This window comes from Arctopsyche grandis, chromosome 12 (genome assembly GCF_051622035.1).
Source record: "Arctopsyche grandis isolate Sample6627 chromosome 12, ASM5162203v2, whole genome shotgun sequence".
NCBI lineage: Eukaryota > Metazoa > Arthropoda > Insecta > Trichoptera > Hydropsychidae > Arctopsyche > Arctopsyche grandis.
This window is the reverse complement of record NC_135366.1, coordinates 28,877,639-28,903,196: the sequence shown is the minus strand read 5'-3', so window position 1 is coordinate 28,903,196 and position 25,558 is coordinate 28,877,639. Positions and strand designations below refer to the sequence as shown.

Here is a 25,558-nt window from a genome sequence, read left to right as displayed (position 1 = left end):
TATCAGCAGTTTGTACATTCGTTAGTGGTGTGTACTAAAGTTTGTGATTCAATTGTGAGTGCAAATTCAGGATTGAGATGTTCTTATGTCTAATTAAACATTGTAAGATTGTTTATGTCGCTGAACTGTACATATATAATAGTATTGCAAGTTAATGTACGAATGGAAAATTCAAAATGGCCGCACTTGGCTATGATTAAAATTTGATTGAATTACTCAAAGAGTGTCGTTTTTAAAATCGCTATAAATCCGAGACTACGTTTCGTATAAAAAAAATATTTATATCATTAAATAGAAAAGGAATGATGCTTTTTAAAAAAAGTAATAAATTAACCTGATTATTTCTAGACAGTCTGCAGTTTTGAGTCAAAGTTATGCAAAAAATATTTAAACTGTAAATGATCAAATTTTGCTAACTTAACTTAAGCAATTGTTTTTGAATGAATCTTTTGTACGAATTCTTTCACTAAAGTTTGAATATTTGTTTAACTATTTATATATACTATTCTAAAGAATAATAAAATCCTGGGAAATAATTCAAGTTATAATTGGAAAAGTATGTAAAACTTTTTTTCAGGCGACGTAATTTTTGAGAATAGGCAGTTGTGAACTTTTTTATGCGATAAAAGTTAATTTGAAATATTAAGTCCGATCTATAAAATACATATATGTATATTAAATCCCACTATACAGTCTTGTTTTCATTCTTTTTTTCATATTTGCATGAATATTAACAGAATATTTTCATACGTTAAATTTAAAATAGAATATGTAATATAAGAACAAGTTTACAACAAATTTGCATTTATAGAAATACACAACTTTGAAATGAATTTCTTTGCGGATTTATATTTTATTCAACGTGAAATTTCAATATCTGTATGCGATATATTTTTATTCCGAAAAAATACTTTGGTTTAAATATTAAAATTGATATTAAATATGCAAATGTCATCTCGAAAATATTTCCATATAAAACTGCAACGCTTTCAGAATATTGGCCAGTATTTTGTACACTAAATAAGTCGAGCTCTGATTTAAATAATTTTAGTACCTAATCCCAACGTTGAAAATGGATACTTTGTCTCGACTGACTCGTCTTAAGCTCGTCTAATCCCGACTTTAATTAAAGCACGTTATACAGAAAGTGCAGCAAAATCTTTCATCGTATTAATTCGTTATTAAAAACGTATTGTTGCGTAGGGGTGGGTGGAGGATCCAATTAAAAGGCCAACAGTCGTTTCACAGCATTTATTGATGATTCAGGAGATACACGCAGTGTCACTGCTAAGTCCAGAATGCCCTGATATCGCCTACGTACCGCCTTATAAGGGGTAGATCTCTCAGGGCGTCTAATCTGTTTACCTACTGTATAGTCACGTATTCGGATATGTATTCCCACGGTATGAGAAGTGCAATCATTGTTTCATGCACTTAGCTTGTCGCTAATCCTTAAAACCCACTTATACCAGTCGCACGGTATGCATTTAGTTAATCCGTTAACAGATATCCGTTACAGATAATCTTTGAACGGTCACACAGTCTCTGGGATTATATTCGCTTAATCCGCGGCGTACGTTACAGTATCTATTCAATGAAAATAAGCATCAATAGTTTTAACAGGACGAAAGTTGCCTTAGAAATAAATCATCGTCATTTACAGCCGTTCCATATATCCTGTTTTATTACATAGAAGAATTTGAAACTCATTCATATATGTACGTATGTATGTGGGTCAAAAAATAAACGTAAGATGTCCGATGACATATCAATCGACCTGACACGTCCACCTTTAAAGTGGTTTCGCAATTTCGCCAATTTTGCGATGGGCGTTGAAGGCTCGGGGAACACTCGAGAACGTCGACAAGACTATATGACCCGCAAAATAAAATAAAAAAATGAAATAGCTGGTCTCTGTCGTCGTTAAGGCTCGTGGGTTTCGTTTTAGGGGTCCTTATCCCTTCGTATTCGTGTCGCGCCCCTCGTCACGCACGAGTTTCGGCCGCCCTGGGACACGTGCCCCTTAATACATATCGTGCACGTGTTGCCGCTAATACTACCACCCACACCTTTATTTCAACCCTGCGAAATCTTATCGTCATGCATATCTCGGTAATACAATTATCAACATACAAAGTCAGCCAGGAATGGCTTATCAAGTAGGTGCTTGGTTATACATATATAATATAAGCAGATTAAACTTGGTTTTTTTTACGATATGCCTGTCTTTAAATTTTATATACATATGTACATATATGACATGGCTATTTATACGATCTGTATTAAATGGATTTTATTAAAAAAGCCTTTAAATTTTTACAAAACATATATACATAAGTACATTCATACATATGTATACATGTACATATATCTACTGAAGAATTGTACAGGCTTTGCCCGGTATTGAAAACTAGCAGTATACTGCAAAAAATCAGTGGTTAGCATGTGCTGCTAGTGACTGAGAGGTTCTAAGTTTGAGTCCTAGTTAGGCCTTGATTGGAAAAGAATCATATGTTGTTTGATTTCAAGTATATTTGCGAAACTGATGGTCAAATTTGTATATTTGTGACTATGTCAATCGTTTTCTACCAGAGTTTGCCAATTTATATAATTTAATTGTTGAAACGGTTTTTTACAAATCGGCTACCTTTACTCTCTATTTGTCATTTCTGTCTGATTGAATATAATTTTAAATTTATTCAGAAATATATATTAATAAGTTTGACCATAGTTGTCGATTTGGGGCAACCTGTAATAGTACTCTATGGTAAAAATGAAATATGTAAATAAAAAAATAAGAAATAAGAAAAAAATCCTTCAAAGGGCTCTGATCCTTTAACTCTATATTCATAATAAATAGCAAACGATTTTTTATCATTTAAATTATATAAATCCAATCCTATATTAGCCTATATAAAGTACATATTCATTTATTTTTTTGTATTTACATATGAAATTGGTTCTTAGATAGCCTTTGGTGTACTATCAATTATTTTGCCAATAGATACAAGTCATAAACCCCTTAGAATAAAATGTTTAAAACAAAATTACAAAATTAATCAACAATATTGAAAAATAGTATCAAAATTAGAAAAATGACTAGCGATTTGTCTGTCAGTGCAGTTTAAGAACTTCTCTAGCAACAGATGCAGATTTTGTTTAAAACGCAAAATAATCAGTACAATCAAAATTATACTTTTAATATACAAAAATAATACAAAATAAGAATTTTCAGAATTCAGAAAACACCATCAGTATAATATAAATATAGAATGTGCACATTTGCATACACACACAGTCCATACGTATGTTTTCATGAATACTTTTTTTGATGAAATGAGCCGTTATATTTGAAAGTGTGAAAGTCCAATTTTATATTTATTTTTATTTGACCCAATTCGTAAATTGTTATCACTGCTATTGCTTCGATATATCAAGAATCTTGGAAAAGCAGAATATACCTAATACAGGCCCCTAGAATTAATAAATATTGTAAAAAGCAAAATATTATATTTAATGTTATCTAGAATATTTTTCGAAATGAATAAAAGTGGTCTTACACCAATTTTCAATATAACGGCTCAAATATTGTTTATCAAATCTTATTATGGCAATTTAATATTGTATAATATATCCTCGTTGATTTAATTCATTAATTTATACGAAATTTTGTTGTGAAAATTTCCGGAAAATTCGATTTGTTTACGAGCGTACGCTCTTGTACCGTACGAATTTGGAATTGGATCAATTAAAGTCCGTAAAGTAGATTCATTTTATATTGGCATGTAAATTTTTCGCCGTTCCTGTCTTTTGTACGTTTTCTGTAGTACTCGAGAAATTGATGATGACGACAATAAAAAATGATAATGGCCTGTACGATGCAAATTTATTCTTTCGTTTCTGCATCGTGATTTGCCCGATGTTCAATGCAAATTTGATTATGCGTGAGAGAATTGTTTTGTTGGAAAAGTATCGTAAAAATGTCATAAGGCAAAATAATAAAAAAATAAATAAAAAAGACAATTTTAAGTATTGTTTTATATATTTTTTTAGATTTTGATAGACTTGCATAAATTTGCATTATTGCTTTTGAGACTAGCAGGAAAATTCGTATCGAATTCAATTTATATCGATGCCAGCTATGCATTTGAAATGCGTATTGTTATGAGTTGAATTATAAATAGCATCAATTTATTTTTATTTTTCAAACAGAAAGTGTATTATTAATAAAATAAAGATCAAAAGTTAATTATTAAATTGTTGTTTTATAAATTATATCCATATACATACATACAAGTGTAATAATACCAAGTGGCCTATAAAGAATCACCTTATTATAATTAATTACATTTTTTTTATTTTATACTTTTTCAATTAAAAAACATCATTATATTAAACAAAACTATTTGATAATTTATAATAAATTAAAAAATAATTATATTTAAATATTATGTTCATTAAAACTCAAAACTCAATGATACAATTTCAAAATATTCGATTACACTGTTCGACACGAAAAATGGTTCAGAGACAAGATATGACTTTTCTTATAGATCTATGCCCAGTAAATACGAATCTGGTAATAAAAAATGTTGATTGGCTCGAGATTCGGAGATATATGTGTTTTTTAAATCACGCGATTTTTCTATATCTTGGTGTTGTTCGGCCGATGTCTCAAAATCTGTCAACTTCCTGTTCAAAATGAATATTGGAATCTATAGTCGGATATTATATCTTCCATTTGTAGTACTTTTCAGCTTTCAAATCTCTCTAAGTAGTCGCCCAGTTCAAATCAAAAGTCAAAAGTACGTATTTTCACTTGGGATTTTTTCCCACTGTTAATACTATTTTCTATTGAAATATGTTTATTGGGATAGTGTTCTGACCAAATTATTTTTTGTTTTTGTTTAAAAGGATTAATTGGAAGTGTGCTGATCTTTAAATCGGTAAAATTCTATAGGATGTATGTTGGTTAATAGTATATTGAAAATTACTGTGACGACTTTAATAAAAGTATCTTTACTACCCTTTTCTGTTTCTAAAAACCGATTTAAATGAACAGACTTTGGGTAGTCCAATTCAAATAACACACAGCATTAGTGTTAGTAATATTTATTGATTTTCATTTCATGAATTTATTTATCGAGTAAACCTCAGTCTTTCAGATTCTATGAATTAAGAAGGTTATACATTTCAACCCATCCTCTCAATGTCTATTACAATTCAATCGCATCCGCAGCATGATATTATTTGGATTCGATCCAAAATTTCCACACGAAAACAATTCGAATCTATAAATACGATAAATTAACATAAACATAATGGTCATAATTAAACCATAATGATACGTTGCACAACAAAAGCAGTGAGAGAAAAATGAAGACAAATGTACGGGGAGCGGTTAAAGGAGTTGCTTTATGTCGAGAACAATTACAAGAATGCTCCATTGTATCATTTTCCCCGAATCTCATACATACTCATATAATATAATGTAATAATAAGGCGGGTAAATGTTTTTCCAGAGCGGTCATATATCATTCTTTATTTGTGCAGGCATGTGTTCTCCGGCAACTCTCTCAGTCACGTACGACTTTCGGTCTGCTTAACGGACCGGAAGTTCGGCCATGCCGTGAAAGACGTCGTAACCGAGTGTTATAAGGTGTGTTTGTTTTGATTAGTTTGCCCGTGGAAAAAGTGATGTGATCGGGTGTATGTGTGTTTTAATTGAAAAATAGCAAACGCTTGTGAAATTGTGTTACGTGTGCGACACGGACGAGTTCGCGTCGGAAAATAGAAAAGCGGAAACAGAGTTGCACTGCGACTTGTTTCTGTTGAGAAAACTAGTGAACTCGTCGACCTGATGTATGCTTGAAATTGAGCTTTTGTAGTTTGTGTGTTATTCCTTTTGGTGTGTGTAGTATGTAGTAACCTAGGGATTTGGATAGTTTTAAGAGAGGAAATATATCGGAAAATTCGTACACATTGAGTCAAACTATGTAATTGTGGGTTTCTATTCATTGTTTGATTATTTTAAAATAGGAGACGATGATTTCAATATATATCGTATATTGAAAGTTTTGAGAGGGTTAGATACATTGTACATATATTGGAGTGGTTCTCGTTTCTTTTTGTCTCGAAGCTTAATGTTTTTTATATATTTAATATAGAATACGCGAATCTTATAATAAAAACATTTATCAAGAAACATATTCTCAAAAAAGTGGTCACATATTAATCTCACATTTGAATCAAAGTCTAATAATTGGAACAAGTGAAACATATCCATTAGTAATAAATTAGAAAATTAAAAAAATAGAGACCGACCATCAAACTCAAATAAAGTGTGTTTAAAGTAAAAGTGTTTCAATTCAGGATTGCCATCTGGAGAGTTTTGATTGATTGATTCATTTTTATAATTTCTATTTTATAATTTTTATGCAATATCACTTTATGTTCAATCATGCACTGTTCAATTTTATCATATTCTAGAAACTCATAGAACCTTCATACATACAAGCTTAGACTATGATATTAATGATAATTAATCTCTTCTTTCTCACATTTTTTTTTACAATATTGATAGCACTGTATTGTATATTTGTTATTTTTATTTTTATATCTACGTATGTATGTTATATATGTCCTTCTTTATGTATATTATATTATGCAATTTGTAAACATCTCTAATTGGGCGCAGATGCTATTTTGTTACATGTATCTCTATATTTTTCATGCATTTCTACATCTATTGTCTGTAGATTTTTCGATAAATAACGTGCTAAAATGAGTTGATTTATATTTAAAAATAAACAATAATTTTTGAAAAAATTTCAGTTCAAAAAATCGTTTCTTACTCAATATTTGGGGCAGTAAAATACATTTATTTCATTCATAAAATTTCCCGTTCTGCAAAATTATGAAATGTAATTGTGTTTTCGCCTTTGAAAAATTTTTCAAAGGCGAAATTCATTTTGTTTCGGTTGAAATAAAACGACAATTTTATTGAAATACTGACCATCTAATACCGATGCATCAATTTTATAAAACGCTTAAATCTAAAACCGTTTCATATTTTTTTATATCCATATATGTATGTACGTGTTTTCAAAACTCTCTAAAAGCTTTTGGATCTTTATCACATGTTAAAGTAGAATATGATAATTTAAAATCTAAATATATTTCATGTTTGGTTGGAAAACTTTGTTCCGTAAAATTGACTTTTAAACCATGTTAAATTATAACATCGTAAAGTCTCATTTTCTACAAGGCTTTTTCGTTAATTGAGCTTTGCTTATAAAAGCGTAAATACCATTTAAATTTGTTGAAAAAATAATTAGAATACAGCTCTACTTATTAAATTGAAACGTCTTTAATAATAATAGTAATAAATGTAAAAAAAAATATGATATACATATATACGAATTTCATTTTAAATTTCGAGACAGTACTGTTATTTGAACAAACCATAACTGAATTCGTGGAAAAATTATTCGTCCAAAAATATTTAAATTTCGACCGAAATTCAGAGTTAAATACACAAACCCTCACAGACGGACAAGCATTCTATACAGATTCATACGTTTAACGTTTCGCCATTTTGTTGGGCTTTAAAGCGTCTAAGCTCGTAGACATTCAAGTTGGATTATGATCTAAGCCCCTTGAAATTTAATTATCTTAAAACGAGTATGTTAAAATCTATTCTTAACATGGTAAATGTATGTAGAACCACAATATAGGAAATATATCGAGTTGAGAATCAAAGCCGTGAATTTGAATCATTCCGATTAATTTCGTTAGAATTCTTTTGTAATTTTAGATTCAAAACCAAAGTCATTGATGTGTCAATTCGGAGTACTTACGCTTCAGATAGAAGAGCTCTCAATTTGCAGAATCCAATACCCAGACTGTATGGATATTGATGCCAATATAAGCTGATGTCATTCGGTAAGCCTGAAATAAAACAAATAATCGGATTATATGTGTTTTAAATTGTATATACATATATAGCACACTTCATTATTTATGTAATTAATTTTTTCGATCATGGAAAGGGTGACCATATTGCCCAGGACTCAAAATGGAATTTTCGGCAAAAAAATTGCCCCTTCCCCAATATATAAAAATAATAGAAACTGGGTTTTACTTCTAAATATTTTAAAATAGCCAGCAGAATAGCTCGGTCGTTAAGCTTCTTCGAGGCGCCGGGTTCAATCCCATGAGCTGACCTCGAGTATATCTGTAGTGCTGCTGGTCAGACCTGGATATTTGTGACTCCAGGTCGATCGTTTCGTATCAAAGTTTGCCAATTTTCTTTGATTTCATTGTTGAAACGGTTCCCAGTAAAATTGGCTGAATATCCTTCCTACCTACTATGTCACCACTATTTGAGATTGATTAATGTACAATAAAATTTATGTACAATTCATAGATGTCTCGTTAATTTGCGAGTTTTTCAGTGTCTTGTAATTCAGTGACTTGTATAATAAAAAAAAAATGCTGCAATGTTTGTAATTGGCCAGGAAGGCGCATTGGGGTTACCTGTAAGGCCTTCCTGGTATGTATGTATGTAAAAAATAAATATTTTTTCTCTCAAATAACCATTAATATTGTCAAGGAATTATAATATTTTTTCAAGATGAACAATTATTGTATACAAATTAAAAAAATATACATATAATACTTGATATTCATACGCCGCAGGGTAATTTTTTTTCTTAAACGTATAAAACTAACAAGTAAAAAGCTACAAAGTTTCCGAAAAGAAATTCCCGTTTTCTTTGAATTGCAAAAATTATGTGCAATTGAAAATTTTGATTTCTTTATTTTAATTTGTTATTTTGTTAAGTTATATAATTTTAACGATAGTTGTTCCGATGTAATGTAAGACTTCAAGAACCAAACATGTTGTCGCATTTGTGCAATGTGTTGAAACATTGAAAGGAGGTAAAATAATTTCTATATTTTAATTAAATTATTTATTATTTAACTATATAATATTATTACAATATAATTCAATGCAAGGTCTTTAGTAATATTTCTGTAAGTTTTGCTGTCAATAACATGACGTTAACAATTACTTTTATCGTCTAAAAAATGTAAATTTCCATTAATATAAAATATATATGTACGCATTTCATAAATAAATTAATAATATCAACAATTTACGTATTATATATTATTTTTTTTTATGTAAATATTCCAAAACACGAAACAGGAGCTCAAAATTTACAAAAAATAAAAGTCAAATTCTACCGACAACCATCGACATGCAAACGCACATATATAGGTAAGGCCAACAGGCGACTACATGACTCCATAGCCACGCGCCTAAAGCGACGAAAACAATAGCTTACGAAAACATAGCTGTCTCTTTCTCTCGCATAAATTCATCGATCAACAAGAATATGCAAGCGAACAGTCAAAAACACGACTTATCGCTACCGCCTTTAAATCATACTTTGGAACGTTGAAATGTATAAATGTATTTTTTTTTTACGATTTACCCTTTTTCTAAATCATACAAAATCTATTAAAATAAATTTCTTGTAGTTCATTCTAGGAATACAAGAAATATAGGGTGTAAAGCTTTGAAAACCACATAGTTAATACGAACAACGTTAAAATTGGGGCACTTAATAATTCATACATATGTACTGAACGTTTTGACATATTACTAAAACGAGCAATTTCAGGAAATTTTAATAGGTTAAATTTAAATTGGGACTAAATACAATATGTAGGCTAAAAATAGAACCAACTCACATAAATGTAATTAAAATATTTGTTAAAAAAAGTCTGTTTGTTACATTTTAATCAAGTGTTCTTTTCCGCACAACACAACCCGCATATAACATCGTTTTAAATTCTCGCTTCGTTCGTTTGTTTACTTGCGGTTCAGTTTAACCGGTTTGAATTCAACCCCGGGGGTGGTTATTTTTATTTTATTTTTTACTCCGCCTTCTCTATTTTATCCGTATACATTATTAGAAGCGAGCGTGTAAACGGCAACGTTAAAATATAACGAAGCAATTTACACCTGCGGTTTTGTACTAAAGCGATTTTTCACGTCATTTACGCAAACGGCAGCCAAGTGACATGAGAAGTCTCCTAAGGCGATCTTTATTTTTTTACAAGGCTTTCTTACCATTTTTTACGCGAGAAAATTGCCTTAAGGTTAATATTGAATTTTGCGCTGGGGTGTGAAAAAAGTGCGAAAAAAAGCTCTCGGATTACGAGGACGTCGCACACAATGGTCGGATAAAAATTAAATTTTGCGGACGTTTGCCGCTTTTTTTTTTTGCGGATCACCTTTTGAACCTCCTGTGATGATGAAAATAATGAAATTTAAAAGAATTTCCCAGTAAAGTGGAATGAGCGAGTATTTGAGTCCAAAACAGCTTTGGTGGTGTCGAATGACACTATAAAATCTGCACTCGAGTGTTTCAATTCGTTATAAAAACGGAGTATTTTAATTAATGCTATATATAATCTAGACATAAATATAATAATTTGGTAATTCTCACCAAACTCTATTAGTTACCCATTTAAATAAAGTATCTGATCTAATAACCAATTATCCAGAGGATCGATTCATTTTACTCGGTGATTACAATCTTCCCACTATTGATTGGACAAAATACGACTCAAATCTGCATCTATTTCCTTCCAATTGTATTAATTTTTCTTCCCTTTCCTTTACTCAATTCTTATCTTATAATAAACTTTATCAATACAATTATTTGTCAAATACTAATAATCGTATTCTTGACCTAGCTATTAGTAGTTTCCCCTTATATATTTCTCGTGCTGACTCTACGCTAATCCATGAAGATTCTCATCATTTATCCTTTTGCATCTCAATAATTTACAACAAATCTTCACCCTTGAATTATAATTATAATAAAACTTTCCTCTTTAGAAAAGCTGACTATGCTACAATTATTCCAATTTTAAGCGATATCAATTGGAATTCACTTTTGTCCAATTTAAATATTGATTTAGCTTGTAAAAAATTTTACGATACCTTACAAAATATTATTGAATGCCACGTCCCTTTTACTCTTAAATCTAAGCGTACCAAATATCCCCCTTGGTTTACATCGTCTCTTATTAAAATAATAAAAGAAAAAAACAAATTCCATAAAAAATTTAAAATTTATTCAAATCCCTTAGATTATCAAAGTTTTTCACTATTAAGAGCTCGAATTAAAAAATATTCTTTAATCTGCTTTAGAAATTATATTTCTCTTATTCAAAATAATATTAAAACTAATCCCAAATCATTTTGGTCATATATAAATTCAAAAAAAAATACCTCCTCTTCATATCCTTCCGTAATGTATTATGGAAATAAGTCGGCTTCACATGGTTCTGAAATCTGTACCATTTTTGCTGACTATTTTGACTCCACTTTCAATAGTGATTCTACCATTAACCTTTCTATCTCTAATACAGATACTTCTTCTTGTAACTTATCTACTTTTCATTTTGACTTATCTACTGTACTCAGTCACATCAACTCTCTCAATGTTAATCTTGGTGCGGGTTGTGATGGTTTGCCTTCTTTTTTCCTTGTTAAATGTGCTGTCCCATTATCTCTTCCCATAACAATCCTTTTCAATCTTTCTATGTCGAACGGTAAATTTCCTGACTATTGGAAATTATCTTACATCACCCCTATTTTTAAAAAAGGTGATAAGAATCTTATTGAGAATTACCGTCCTATATCTAAACTATCTGTCATTAGTAAAATCTTTGAAAAAATTATCTATAATTTCCTTTTCTCCAATTTCAAAAACTACATTATACCTGAACAACATGGTTTTTTTAAGGGGAGATCGGTAGAGACTAACCTGCTTAATTTCACTAGTACTCTCACATCTTATATGGACAAACGAATCCAAATAGACGTCGTTTATACGGATTTCTCTAAAGCTTTTGATAAAATCAATCACAACCTTTTACTCAATAAACTTTGGTCCCTCGGAATCCGAGGAAATTTATTTCGTTGGATCTCTTCGTATATACTAAATCGTCACCAAATCATAATTCTCAATGGTTTTAGATCATCACTTAGACATATTCCTTCCGGTGTCCCACAAGGGTCGCATTTAGGTCCCTTATTCTTTTTACTCTATATTAATGATATCTCATACATCTTCAAACATTCCTTTATACTTCTTTACGCTGATGATTTAAAAATTTACAAACCTATATACACCATAGACGATTGTCATAAGATACAAGAAGATCTAGATAGATTCTCTATATATTGTTTAAATAATGATCTTTTTATTAATCTAGAAAAATGCTCTATTTTAAATTTCACTAGAAATAAGTCAATTATTACTAATCAATATCAATTAAATCATTCAATCCTTAACACGTCATCTTCTATTAAGGATCTTGGTGTAATACTCAATGATAAACTAGATTTCTCTGAACATATTTCTTTTATTACCAACAAAGCATTTAAATCTCTTGGATTCCTACTCCGCTCAACAAAACCCTTTAATGATCCTTACGTACTAAAATTACTTTATTTTTCCTTTGTAAGGTCTCACCTTGAATTTGCCTCAATTATCTGGTCACCTTTTTATTTATCCCATATTAATTGTATTGAGAAAGTTCAACTTAAATTTATTAAATCCTTACGCTACCTTTTTCCTACCTATACCCATTCTACTGTTTCCGACATTTTAAAAATCCTTTCTTTTAACAATCTTTCTGTCAGGCGACGACATTCTGATGCTATATTCTTCTTTAAGCTCATAAATGGTTTCCTTGATTGTTCTGATTTACTGAATAAGGTTAATTTCAGAATCCCAGTTCGATACCCTAGACGCGTTGCACTCTTTTCACTTGATCCTTTCAATACTAATTCCCAAAAATATTTTTATCTGCAGCGCGTTTATCGTATGTTTAACGGAGAGCTGAATGAGGTTGATCTGTTTGGTATTTCCCTACATCAATTCAGGTCTAACATCAAGAGAATCTTGACCGATTGATTCATTTTTTCTTCTATTCTATTTTTCCAATATTTCCATTATTTTTATACTTTAGTTTAGTTATGTAATGTGCTATTTAATCATATTATAGCTTTCATTCCTTTCCATTTCATTTGTTTATTTTGTATTTACCTTTTTCATTTGTTTTTTATATTTGTAAATTTCAATTTCTTCTTATATTCTATCTTATAACCTTTTCCAATTATTTTAATACTATAGTTTAATTATGCAATGTACTACATATTTTGTCATGCCTTTATTCTTTACTTTTTAATTTGTTTTCCTTATATTTATCTTTTTCATTTTTGTAAAAATCTATTATTGGACTCGGGTGTTACATATATTATTTATTTACTTTTTGTGTTTTTTATACCTATCTCTGTACATCCTGTCTGTTGATTTTTCAATTAATAAAATAAAATAAAATAAAATAAAATAATGTGTCGATTCACTTACAATATATAAGGCAAAGGCTGATTGTTTATATACCTAAAGCATTTACAATTGGAAACGATTGAATCGAACTGTTCGATTTTTATAAGGTTTATATTCGTTTTTGTCAAATAAAAATAAAAATCAAACGAAAGAAGAGTGTTAAATAAATAAAATCTCAAATTCACATACATTTTAATTTAATAAATTTAATTCTCTTGTTTATTTTTATTCAATTTCAGTCGACGAATAACGATCGAGCCTCACACTAGGCAAAAATTGTACGCGAATATTTGACTATTAATCAACACAATGATATTGTTCGCGAATTAAGCTGAAATATTTTAAAGAACATTTATAGCAATTCAAATGTTGACTTTATGTAGTTTTATTGAATAATATCGTCTGTGAATCAGTACTTCGAACGCAAATCTGTGCCTTTTGTTCAGATAAATCATATTTACAACGGTTATTAGTGAAAATTAGCTACCTGTTGTGATTTAAAGTGATTTTAGTGCGTGTTTTTCATAATAATTTTAATATTATAAATCAGTTGTGTTGAAATTTTCAATCGCGTACGAAAAATAAATTCATTTGTTTTTGTATAAAATGAATTTAAATTTAAAAAATAATTTATATCATTCTAAATGGTATCAAAAATTAATATCAGTGCTTGTTAAATTATGTGAAAACTTTTTAAGTGTACATTTAATATAGAAGATGATTGGCAAAGGCGCTTAAGCTATTGCTATGGAGACTTAATTCAGCCGGTTATTTTCATATTGCTGTTCAACTTAAATAAATAATGCTTGTATGCTAATTTTAAATGTTTTATTTAACTTTTTAGATTGCAGTGAATGTGAGAGATTTAATCCAAACCGCAGAGAATATTTGCCTGTAAGCATATTTTATACAAACACGAACAATTTAAGTCGTCTTTTAACATTTTGATTCAACAAACAAAAAAAAAATTATATTTGCAATTTTCATTTACAATTTATAACTTTATCAAATATTTTATAATACAATTCTCTAACTGTTATACGATTATACATATGTATATATTACGAAGAACTTATGCTTGTCAAAGATTAAAGATTTGTATCTATATTATGCAAATTGAGTTCTTGCGGAAAGTTAATATTAGCATATGCTTTGCGTATTTCCAGTTCGATGAAAAAATATGAATATATATACAGTTTATACACCGAACATAGTATTATATGTATTTCATCGTATATTATATGTATAAAAATTATTTAATCAAAAAACATTCGGTCTTATTTTATAATATTTCGAAAATGTTTGCAAGCTTCTGTAATTTATTCAAAACGGATGTTAGAAAATCAAATTTGAATTTTTCACAGGCTGTTACAATTTTTTTTTTTTGATTTTTAAATGATTTTTATTATTAATAAATTATATTCATAATACATCTTATATATATTTTAATAGCTATTGATCTACTGATCATTTTCTATTTTACAATTTTAATTTAATTTTGTTAGTAATCATAGTATTATATAACTCTATTTACAATTCTTATAAATGCTCATAATACATCTAATACATAATATTAATTAAAGTCTCTCTGAAGTCGATGATCTAAAGCAGATTGTGCTTAGGTAATCTTCTAAAAACTATTAAGAATTTTGAATTAGCACGAAAAATTGCTATACATTCATTTATGCCATGTAAACGTCGTATTAAAATGATAACGATCCATTCAATTACTTGCGGGGTCGCTTTTTTTAAATAAAGAGGATCGATTTTGCCGTCCGTTTTAGTCATGTCCTTTGAGAGATTGATTATTTAATCCGATTATCCTCATTTTCTATTCGCCTTCCTAATTGACTAAAAACAACAAAGAAACAAGCGACCGACGCATTCTTTTCCGATAAGGAAAAGTCGTCTTTAAAGCGCGTCGTACAGTTTCGTCTCCTTGGTGATTTTCCTTTCTGGGAAAATAAATCAGATGAAACTGAGATTCCGATCGTGAAAATTCTCCTCTTGTAATCCCGACCGTATCCTGCAAATCACGCACCATTGCATTGAATGGAAAATTTTTAGAGTGCAGTTATTTTCACTTCAAAACGTTGAACGGACGAGTGTTTGCATCGTGGGTCTCAATAAGGAGTTCCAGAACTCTTTTCCAATATCCTCTGGACGATGTGTGTTTACAAAGAGAGCCTGAAAATCCCTCTCGGAAGCTCTGTTAAATATTTACCATTTACAGATATGTAAAATATAGAGATGTGATCAAAAACCCTGTACAATGCGATGGGAAAATTTTTGCTGTGCAGTGTGCTTTACGTTGGATTTGAAAACTATCTGAAACAGCGGTACGTAAACTTTAATAGTTTGGCGAATTTAAATTTCATAAAGTTTTCAAGACTGCGTAAATTTGCTCTAAGGATTATAAGTATGATGAAAAATTTATTCGATTATGGAAAATTATTGCAATAAATTATTGTAAATTCAATTAAAGATGAGTGTTTGTTTACTATACAAATACAAATATACGGTTTTCAATTTAATCAAATTTCGCATAACTTATTTCATAGATGGTTCTTGAAAGGGATCGGATTTTTTTTTTTGATGTGGATGAAGTATGAGATGAGTTTGTTGTGTAAACTTATAGTTATCGTTTAGAATCACTTAATTTGGTAAAATATCTTTTGGAGTTTTGGCTTACATATACTTAGGTGATTTTTGAATGAGAATTTTGTTTCCAACTTTCATATTGTGTTTGGAAAATAAATTGGATTGTTTGTTTGTCTGTGATGTAAATCTATAGTTTTGATGAAGAACCACCAAATCTCATAAGTTATTTCACGCTATTTTACTTGGACTGCAAATTTATTTGAAAAAATCACTCACCTTAGAAATTATGTAGAATCAGTTCATATTATTCTTAAAATTCTAATATATTATTCTTACTATTCTTCTTAGAATATTTGTTTTTTTTATTGAAACTAAAATTGCAACATTTTGCTCAATATTGGAAGGCTTTACTACTACATTTCCTTACATACATACATTTATACAGTTAGTTTCTGTTTTTTGATTTTAGATACAATAAAAAGTCTATTCACATATGTGGTATAAAATATATTGCTTAATGATTTTTTGAAATTTAAAGTTATTCATAAATTCCTGATATGTTTTTTTGATAATTCGTGAAAAATTAATGAGTTTACATTTAATAATAATTATTTGTATTGAAAGTTTTTATAGATTACTCGAAAAATAAATTCACACTCAACATACTTTTTCACTTGGTATTCAAAGGATCCGCTAAGAATATCATAAAATTTAAAATCAAAGATAAATTATGCTAGAAATATCGTACTTACATTTATTTATTTATTTATTTTACATACATATTTTTACATACATATATACAAATATACCAGGAAGACTTAACAGGTAAACCCCAAATGCGCCTTCCTGGTCCACATAATTATTACATAGATACATGTAAATCTAAGCAATATCTGACATCTATCGTCAGATATTACAAATATCGTATTAATACGATAAATAACGATGAATAACTTTCATGTAACAATACGAATTTTATATTCGATAAACAATCACAGAGACATCTATGGTGAGCAATATGGCGAAACCTAAGATATAACAATAACTAAAGGTTCGCAACAGAAAATTGGGAAGGAAACGCCAATTTTACAGGAATCGTTTCAATGAAAATCAGAAAAATTGGCAAATTCTGATAAGAAATGATCAACCTTGACAAATCAAGGTCTGGCCAATAGCGAGGCTTAGCGGGAATCGAACTCGTAACATCAAGTACGAGATAATTCAACATTCACCACTAGACCACGCTACTGGTTAACATATACATATACATATGATATTACTTCCAAAAACATACATATATGTATATATTGATTTAAAACTGAATTGTTAGACTAACAATGACAAGCCTAATATTTACTTGACAATTATTTGATCACACATATAATATTTAAAAGTTAAATACTATTTTTTATTAATACAATTAATTACATTATTTTGTAATTAATAAAGTTACGAATTAAAAATAATTTAAATAGTAAAATTATTTATTATTAACCGATAGTTACTCTACTATTAAATTAATATTTTTTGAAAATAAATGAAATTTTATTGCACTAATTGCTGAAATAAATCAACAACGGTACTGCCGTAGCGTGGAAATTTGTTTCGGTAGTACCGGTAGTGAAAAATGACAGTACTTTTGGAATCCCTAGTGCATATGTACGTATTTTTTATCAAATTTGAGATCATGTCTCTCAAAAAATAATAATAAATATGTAATTAATCGAATGAAACTGTTGTAATTCCAAATGTTTATAAAGCTGATGTAAAAGTGTAATTAAAAAATAAGCAGTTTTGGTCGATCTAAAATATAATATAATGTTCATATATTAACCTAAGACAAATTTCACTGAAAGCAATGTAAAGAAACACAGTGCGTTTATTTCGAAACCGTTCAAGTTCAAATTAAGCCCTAAGGACATTCGACTGCACACAGTTGTCGCACAACCCCTAAAGTCCAAAGGGTTCAAGTTGAATTTCAAACAAGCACATTGCGGTGGCCTATTCGAAACACATTGTTACCGAATTACAAGAGCTTGGAAATCTCAAGTCCAACTCGAGCGTATATACAAACACGTGTCCGACGAACTTTGTCTCTAGACTTTTATCTTTATTTTTTTCGCCCGCCGAATTTCAGTGAGAAGTTTATCTTGTCGTTGTCGGGGTGAAAACTCTCCCTTTGCCGAAATAAAAAAAAAATATGATAATGTGAAAAATAAAGAAGAAAATGGTTTCTCCGCGCACGGTGGGTAATCTCACGCGTGTTGCTTCGCGGCCGATGAAGCGCGTAATTCGCAGTTTCGGATGCGAAAGTGAACCAAGTCTCGTCGGCTGGGACTTGGTGTCTGATTATTTAAAATTAAGCGGGCGACGTTAAACGTAAATTGGATCGTTAATCACACCCAAGGATCGTCTTTGTCGCAATCGCAATATTTCGCCGTCAGTTTGAATTGATTGTGTGATGTTGGCGTTTTAAAATAGATTATATTCGAATCTTTAAAAAAATTAATATATAAATATAAATAAACTATGTAGCTGTATTACCGGCTTCGCTCGTTATTTGTAATATAAACCGCTTAAACATGATTAATCTAATAGTAAACATTTTATTAAATTTATTTGAATAGTTTTAAAAATTTTATGTAAATTTATTTGAATACTCATTTGTTTTTTTGCATACCTCCTTTACATTTCACATGGCTTTCGTGTTAGTGGTCATTTTTATCTGTTATCCGATCGTTTTCATACTTTGCCATATTGCTAATTTTGGTCATCAATACACGTTAATGTATCGTCTGCCATTACGTTGGAGATAAAATATCGTATACAACGCGTTTTAAAAACGGGGAAAGTAAATCTTCCTGACGTTTAACAAGCGTTGTTTAACAAGGCGTAAACTGTTCGCCATGACACGGCCTTATCAGATTTTAATTGTTTAACAGCTTAGCTGCCTAAAGCGCCTTAAGGCGCAAACAGCCGTATCTATTATACGCTCAGCGCGTCGGCTGGGCGTCTAAGCGGTTAAACGCCTATAATTCACTCTATATTTTATGAAATTTGCTCTATTGGTTTTCGTTATCTCTAATATATAAATATTTATAGTTTTAACTCTCATATGTATATATAAATTTCAAATTTGGCGTGTAGCTACTTGTAGGGTAATACACGATATATATTGATTTTTGGCCAAATATGTCAGATTTGACATTTCACGGCTAAAAGTATATCTCTTCACTGGGTTTTATCTGCGAGATAAGTATTCAATAATAAGTTATGTTGTATCTAATTATTAATATGATTTACAATACATTTAGTTTTTTACAATAAGCTTACATACATACATATATCATTTTATTAAATTGACTCTCACGAACAAACAAACATATATACTCTTTCGAAATTATATGTATGCCAGAATCCGAAGAGAAATCTGGTAGGGCTTTGCCCCCGACGGCTTCGCCCCCGAGGACTTCGAATCCTTTGAATCGAAAAAAATCGAATCAGCGCCTATGAATCGAAAAAAAAATCGAACGTATTGTTCCCACCCAACTAACTAACCAACGAATGTTACATACATACAAAGTCTCTTTCGAAATTATATAATAGATTTAAACACACTAGGTAAAGTTTTTGAGTTAATTTTTATTTGGAAAAACTACTGGTTTTATCCGATCGCGAATACACGAATTTAAATAAAGTTATATGTTATACATATATAACATTTAAGGTAATTTATGGGCACGCGCACGTATTAATTGTAAAATGTTAAGTGCGCGCATTACACGCTCGCTGTGATCCAACCCGTTTTTCTCAAATACTTTTTAAATATATTTATATTTAATTGTTTAATTTTTATATTTAATTTAATATACATATATATATATATATATATATATATATATATATATATATATATATATATATATATATATATATATATATATATATATATATATATATATATATATATATTTAATTGTTTACCTACCTACATAATATAAACAATATATGTAAAACACCAATAGAAAAATTAATTTAAATAATTAATTAATTAAATAAATTTTCAATAGATGACCTTAAATGCTCAGAGACTAAGCGCCTTCTATTAGCTTAGAGGAAACATTGGTAGCAAACAGTATATATATATAGAAGTTTTTTCTTTCGATATTATATTCGTACATTTTGTTAGCAGTATTTTAGATGTGACGTGGATTTACGAGGTTTATATGCTTACTAGTGGGTGCTACCCGGCTTCGCCCGGTAAATGTAAATGCAGTCTATTAGTGAGAATATCGTCATTTGCTTTTTAATTGAACCGAAAAAAATAATATTATTTAACGAGTGACCAATCACAAACGTCTTTGATCGATCCAGCCAATCAGAAACGAATTTGACGACAACAGATCAGAAACGATAATGAATTGATAAAATAAATGTAAATATTGTGAAACAAGTTTCAAATGAATAATAATAACCATCCTTTATGATTTATGTCGTATTATTATACAAGATTGTATGTGAAAATATAATATTAAATTTAATTAAATTGAGTGTAAGGATTATGAAAAGTAATATTGGTGCCCATTTTTCGTATACCTTTATTAAATACACTAACGCCATCTGGCGACTAGAAAATTATGAATGTATGAAGGCTAGTATCTATTTTATACTCCTGCATTATTAAAATTTGAATATTTTACATATTATATAAATTTAAAAATTAAACCAAATAATACAATTTTCCATATGAAATCTGCTATTAATGAATTTTTTTATTATTGAATCTGTATTGACTCTCTTTTTTAACATTCTCCATTATTTTTTATACCTAGACTGTTGCCGATACCAACGCCTCAAAATAAAGGTGAAATAATTTTCCATTTAAATGCTAATGAAGCCTATCGAAAGTATTGTCGCTTCATTTTTTTTTGTATTTAAATTGCATTTTGAATTTGACGAGTATACGAAGTGGATTAAATCTTGTATAATATGCTATCACATGGCCGTTTAAGCATGAGAGATTAGATTTTTCAACACGCGCAATGTTTATGCATATGTTTATAGCTTTTTGTTATCTTTATGGTAAATTTAGCGTTATAAAATCGCCCACTGAAACGTTGATTAGGAGTTCGTAACGCGTGCGTAAAATAAACCCGCACGGTGTGAGCAAACCCCCATAGGGAAAACTTTGCGAGAAATTTCCCGACTCTACTTACAGGTTTTCCCACGTTCGCAACCACTAAACTAGGGTTACCATAAGTGGTAAGAGGGCACGCATTTTTTTTAAATAATGATCGATTGTTTTCTTATTTCGCGGTAAGAATTATACGAAATGGTGTAACGAAAATTCGCTGTTTCTTTCAAAGCTTCCGTTATTTTGCATTAGTGAAATATTGGCACATGCCCTCTGTTCTCGCCCCGCATCTTTAATCCTAATACTATATTAATCAAAGTTTTCTCTCATCTCTCTCTTCCGATTTCATTTTTACAGTGGAAGTTTCACTTGTAACGTAAAAGGTTGACGGACAACTATTTTCAACAAAGAAATTACATTTTCACTAAAATAAATAAAATGATATTCTGCAATGTGTGTGTGTTTTAGTAAGTGTTTCTGTGTATTTTTTGAAAAACATTAGTCCTATCGAACTGAAACTTAGTATCGGTTAATGAAATTCTTATCGATACGATGCGATTTTTTTTTCAAATTTTTAAATTGACCGGAAACGGTCTTCTTTTTTTAAGTTTTTGAATTAATTTATCTGCCAAACCGCAAACTGAATTAGATTGAAAATTTTTTACATGTAATAGAAATTGTAAATTTTATCCCCTAATATTTTTTGAATATTTTTATCTGAACCGGAAGTAGTATTTTTGTTCTAGAGAATCGATGTTTTTTATGTTTTTCTCAGAAACCTTTTGGTTTATTGAACTCAAATTTCATATCTAGAAGTTTAAGCTTAATAAAAAGTTATATATAAAATTTGGTAAGCATCCGTCAACCGGAAGTGACAGTTTACTCTTGTTCCATTTTTCTTCCACTATTTTTTTCAACCCCTTAAATGTGTGTGCTCTTCACGAAAACATTCAAGTATAATTCTTGTATCAATGTGATGAAATTAAAAAAAAATCACTAAATTTAATAAACCGGAAGTGGGATTTCTTCCTCTTAGAAAAGTCAAAAATGTTTTGACCACGATTCTTTCCACACCCCTGAACGTATCAAGCTGAAACATTATATTTATATTCTTTATGTACTCACTTAGAGTTGATAAACTTTTGGTCAGAATTCGTAAACCGGAAATAGTAATTTTTTTTAAACGTTATTTAATTTTTTTTATTTTGACCTTTTAAATTATTTTAATCTTCTTGATATTTATTGTGTATAATACAGATAGTGATTTTAAGTATTAAAAAAAAATTGAGCAAAATCCGACAACCAGAAGTAGAACTTTTGTCTTGTGCAAGTTCCCATACATTTGAGCTCTATTTATATAGAAAATGCTGTCGTAGCTATTAGTATTTCATGTATGTGTGAATGTGTCTGTACGGTTCAATATCGAATTTTGTTTTGTGACCTTTTTATATTCCTCAAATACATACATAAAGTCATGGGTTGGTCAGATTCGAATAATTGTGATATCTAAGTCGATCGTTTCCAATCATAGTTCACCAATTTATCTGATTTAATTGTTGAAATAGTTTATTGGAAATCGCCTCATACCTAACCATTATTGTCCCTAATGTCTGATAATGGTTTCATTTTGTCCATAGTATATTATAGTGTCGATTTGGGGCAACCTTTCATAGTTCTATTATAAAAATGAAATGTGTACTTATATTTAAAAAAAATCGTTGTGATTAAGATTTTATATGATCCAAAGTAATGTACAGTTTCGTTTTGTTATTGAAGAGGTCTCGCAAAGAAGACATTGTTGAAGACGGCAAGAAAGGCTGGCTCAAAAAAAAGAAAAGCCAAAAATATGTGCTTCCGTCTCCAGGATCTCGTTCACTTACGGCACCTCCTGCGACTCCACGTTTTTGAATTCAATTATCTCCCATACCACTTAACCGATTAGACTGAAATTCTTTTACATGTGATAGAAATTATAAATTTTATACACCAATATTTTTACCTCAACCAGAAGTAGTACTTTTACTCTGGAGAATCGAGGTTTTTTATGTTTTTCTCAGAAACCTTTTAGTGTATTGAGCTGAAATTTCATATCTAGAAATTTAAATTTAGTTCTAATAAAAAGTTAAATATAAAATTTGGTGAAAACCCGTCAACTGGAAGTTGCAGTTTACTCTTGTTTACTCTTTACTATTTTTTGCTACCCTTTTTACTAACCTCTTATACGTTTCACATGGTTTTCGTGTAAGCGGTCATTTTCTATATCCCTTATCTCTTATCCGATCGTTTTCATACTTTGCCATATTGCTCATTTTGGTCATCAATATAAGTTGAGGTATCATCCGCGATTACGATGGTGAAAAAATATCGTATTACACAAGTTTGAAAATACTGCATCGTATTACACGGTGACGTTTATCTGTCACATTCATCATTCACATCGGTAGTTTCATTACTTTTCGCCCTGCCATCTCGCTGTCAAATTTTAATTATTTAAACGCCTATAACTTTTTCTTTTTTCACTCTATATTTTTAATATGAGTGCTCTTAAGGGGGCTGGATACCCGAAACCTTAATTTTTTTGCCGTTCCTTTCTTTGATAAACCGGATGCGGAATCTTTTCCTCTTAGAAAAGTCAAAAATGTTGTGACCACACGATTTTTTCCACACCCTTGAACGTATCAAGCTGAAAATTTATATTTGTCTTCTTTATGTACTAACTTTGAGTTGATAAGGTTTTGCTAAAAATTCGTAAATTCGAAGTACTAATTTTTTTAAAAAAATATCTCATTATTTTATTATTTTTGTTTAATTTATCCTTTTTATAAATAAATAAATAAAATAAATAAAAGTTTCAATCGGCCAAATGTCCAATCGGCCTATCGTCCGTCAGCCAAGTGTCGATTTTCTATATGGACACATTCATACGTTCCGTAATGTGTATGGGACGTATCCGTTACCGAAGCAACCGACAAAATCTATTCATACTGAACAGCAGTACATGTCACCGAAACGTATAAAGCAGCATCAGATTTTTTTGCCTCTGTGAAAATATTCACGCATGACGTAATGGCGAGTGTTTTGCACTAACAAAAGTGCGCATGCGCATATGAATATTTTTAGAAACGTTATTTTGTGACGCAAGCAGTATTGTGAAATACAATTAGCAACATCACACTCTGTAATGTAGTATATATATATATATATATATATATATATATATATATATATATATATATATATATATATATATATATATATACTACATTACAGAGTGTGATGTTGCTAATTGTATTTCACAATACTGCTTGCGTCACAAAATAACGTTTCTAAAAATATTCATATATTCAAATATTCATATATATATATATATATATATATATATATATATATATATATATATATATATATATATATATATATATATATATATATATATATATATATATATATAAAAGCTGATTTTTCCTTATACTCGGCTAATATAAGTCTGAACGTGCCGAAGCGTGCGCTGCTGTATAGTAGGAATAGAAGTAGTCTTTTCCGTGCGTTGCTGTGCTGTGCTTTGCCGAGCTGTTGAAGCACAGTGCTAGATAATGTAAACGGATCTTTAGTTGTGTACCTTATATCGTTTGAATGCACATATGTATGTTGCCACTTGGTAATGTTTTTACGTGAGTGAATAGCTAAATATATAATCAGCCAAAGCAACAGCGTGGTCTAGTGGTGAGGATTGAATTCTTTCATTCTTTTATGATTCCCACTAAGAGTCTCGTTGTTGGCCAGACCTTGGTTTGTCGAGGTCGATCGTTCCTTATTAGAATTTGCCAATTTTTCTGATTTTCATTGAAACGGTTCCTGTAAAATTGGTTTTTCCTTCCCAATTTTCTGTTTTGCAAACCTTGAGTTATTGTTATATCTCAGGTTTCGCCAGATTTCTCACCATATATGTATGTCTCTGTGGTTGTTTATCGAATGTAAAATTCGTATTGTTACATGGAAAATGTTATTAATCGTATTTATACGATGTTTGTAATGTCTGACCATAGATGTCAGGTATTGTTTCGATTTACATGTGTATGTATGTAATAATTATGAGTTTTCAATGTCTTGTGATAAATTAGCTGAATAAGTGACGACCTGGAGCTAATCTGTAATGTCACTATGGCGAAATAATAAATAAATGAGCAAAGTAATTTAAAGAATCTAATTCAATTCTACAAAAAGAGGACCAGTGGTAACCCTAACTGAACTCATTCGTTATTTATCGAGGTGCGTTGCCAATAATCACCTTCGTCCAGGTGTAAGCTACAAAGTGTATTCTCCCCAAAATGGAACTGTTATCCCTGAAAGGGAACTCGTCCTCGAAAGCCTATTTGTATGC

General features: G+C 29.9%; 1 protein-coding gene across 1 annotated transcript in view; it reads right to left on the bottom strand.

The window, feature by feature from the left end:
- The window catches only part of LOC143920128 (neuropeptides capa receptor-like), a 154,417-nt gene that overhangs the window by 30,942 nt on the left and 97,917 nt on the right, over positions 1–25,558 (bottom strand). The window contains exon 3 of the mRNA XM_077442843.1: positions 7,860–7,950. Within this exon, the coding sequence (XP_077298969.1) occupies positions 7,860–7,950 (91 nt within the window). The remainder of the gene's footprint in view (positions 1–7,859; positions 7,951–25,558) is intronic.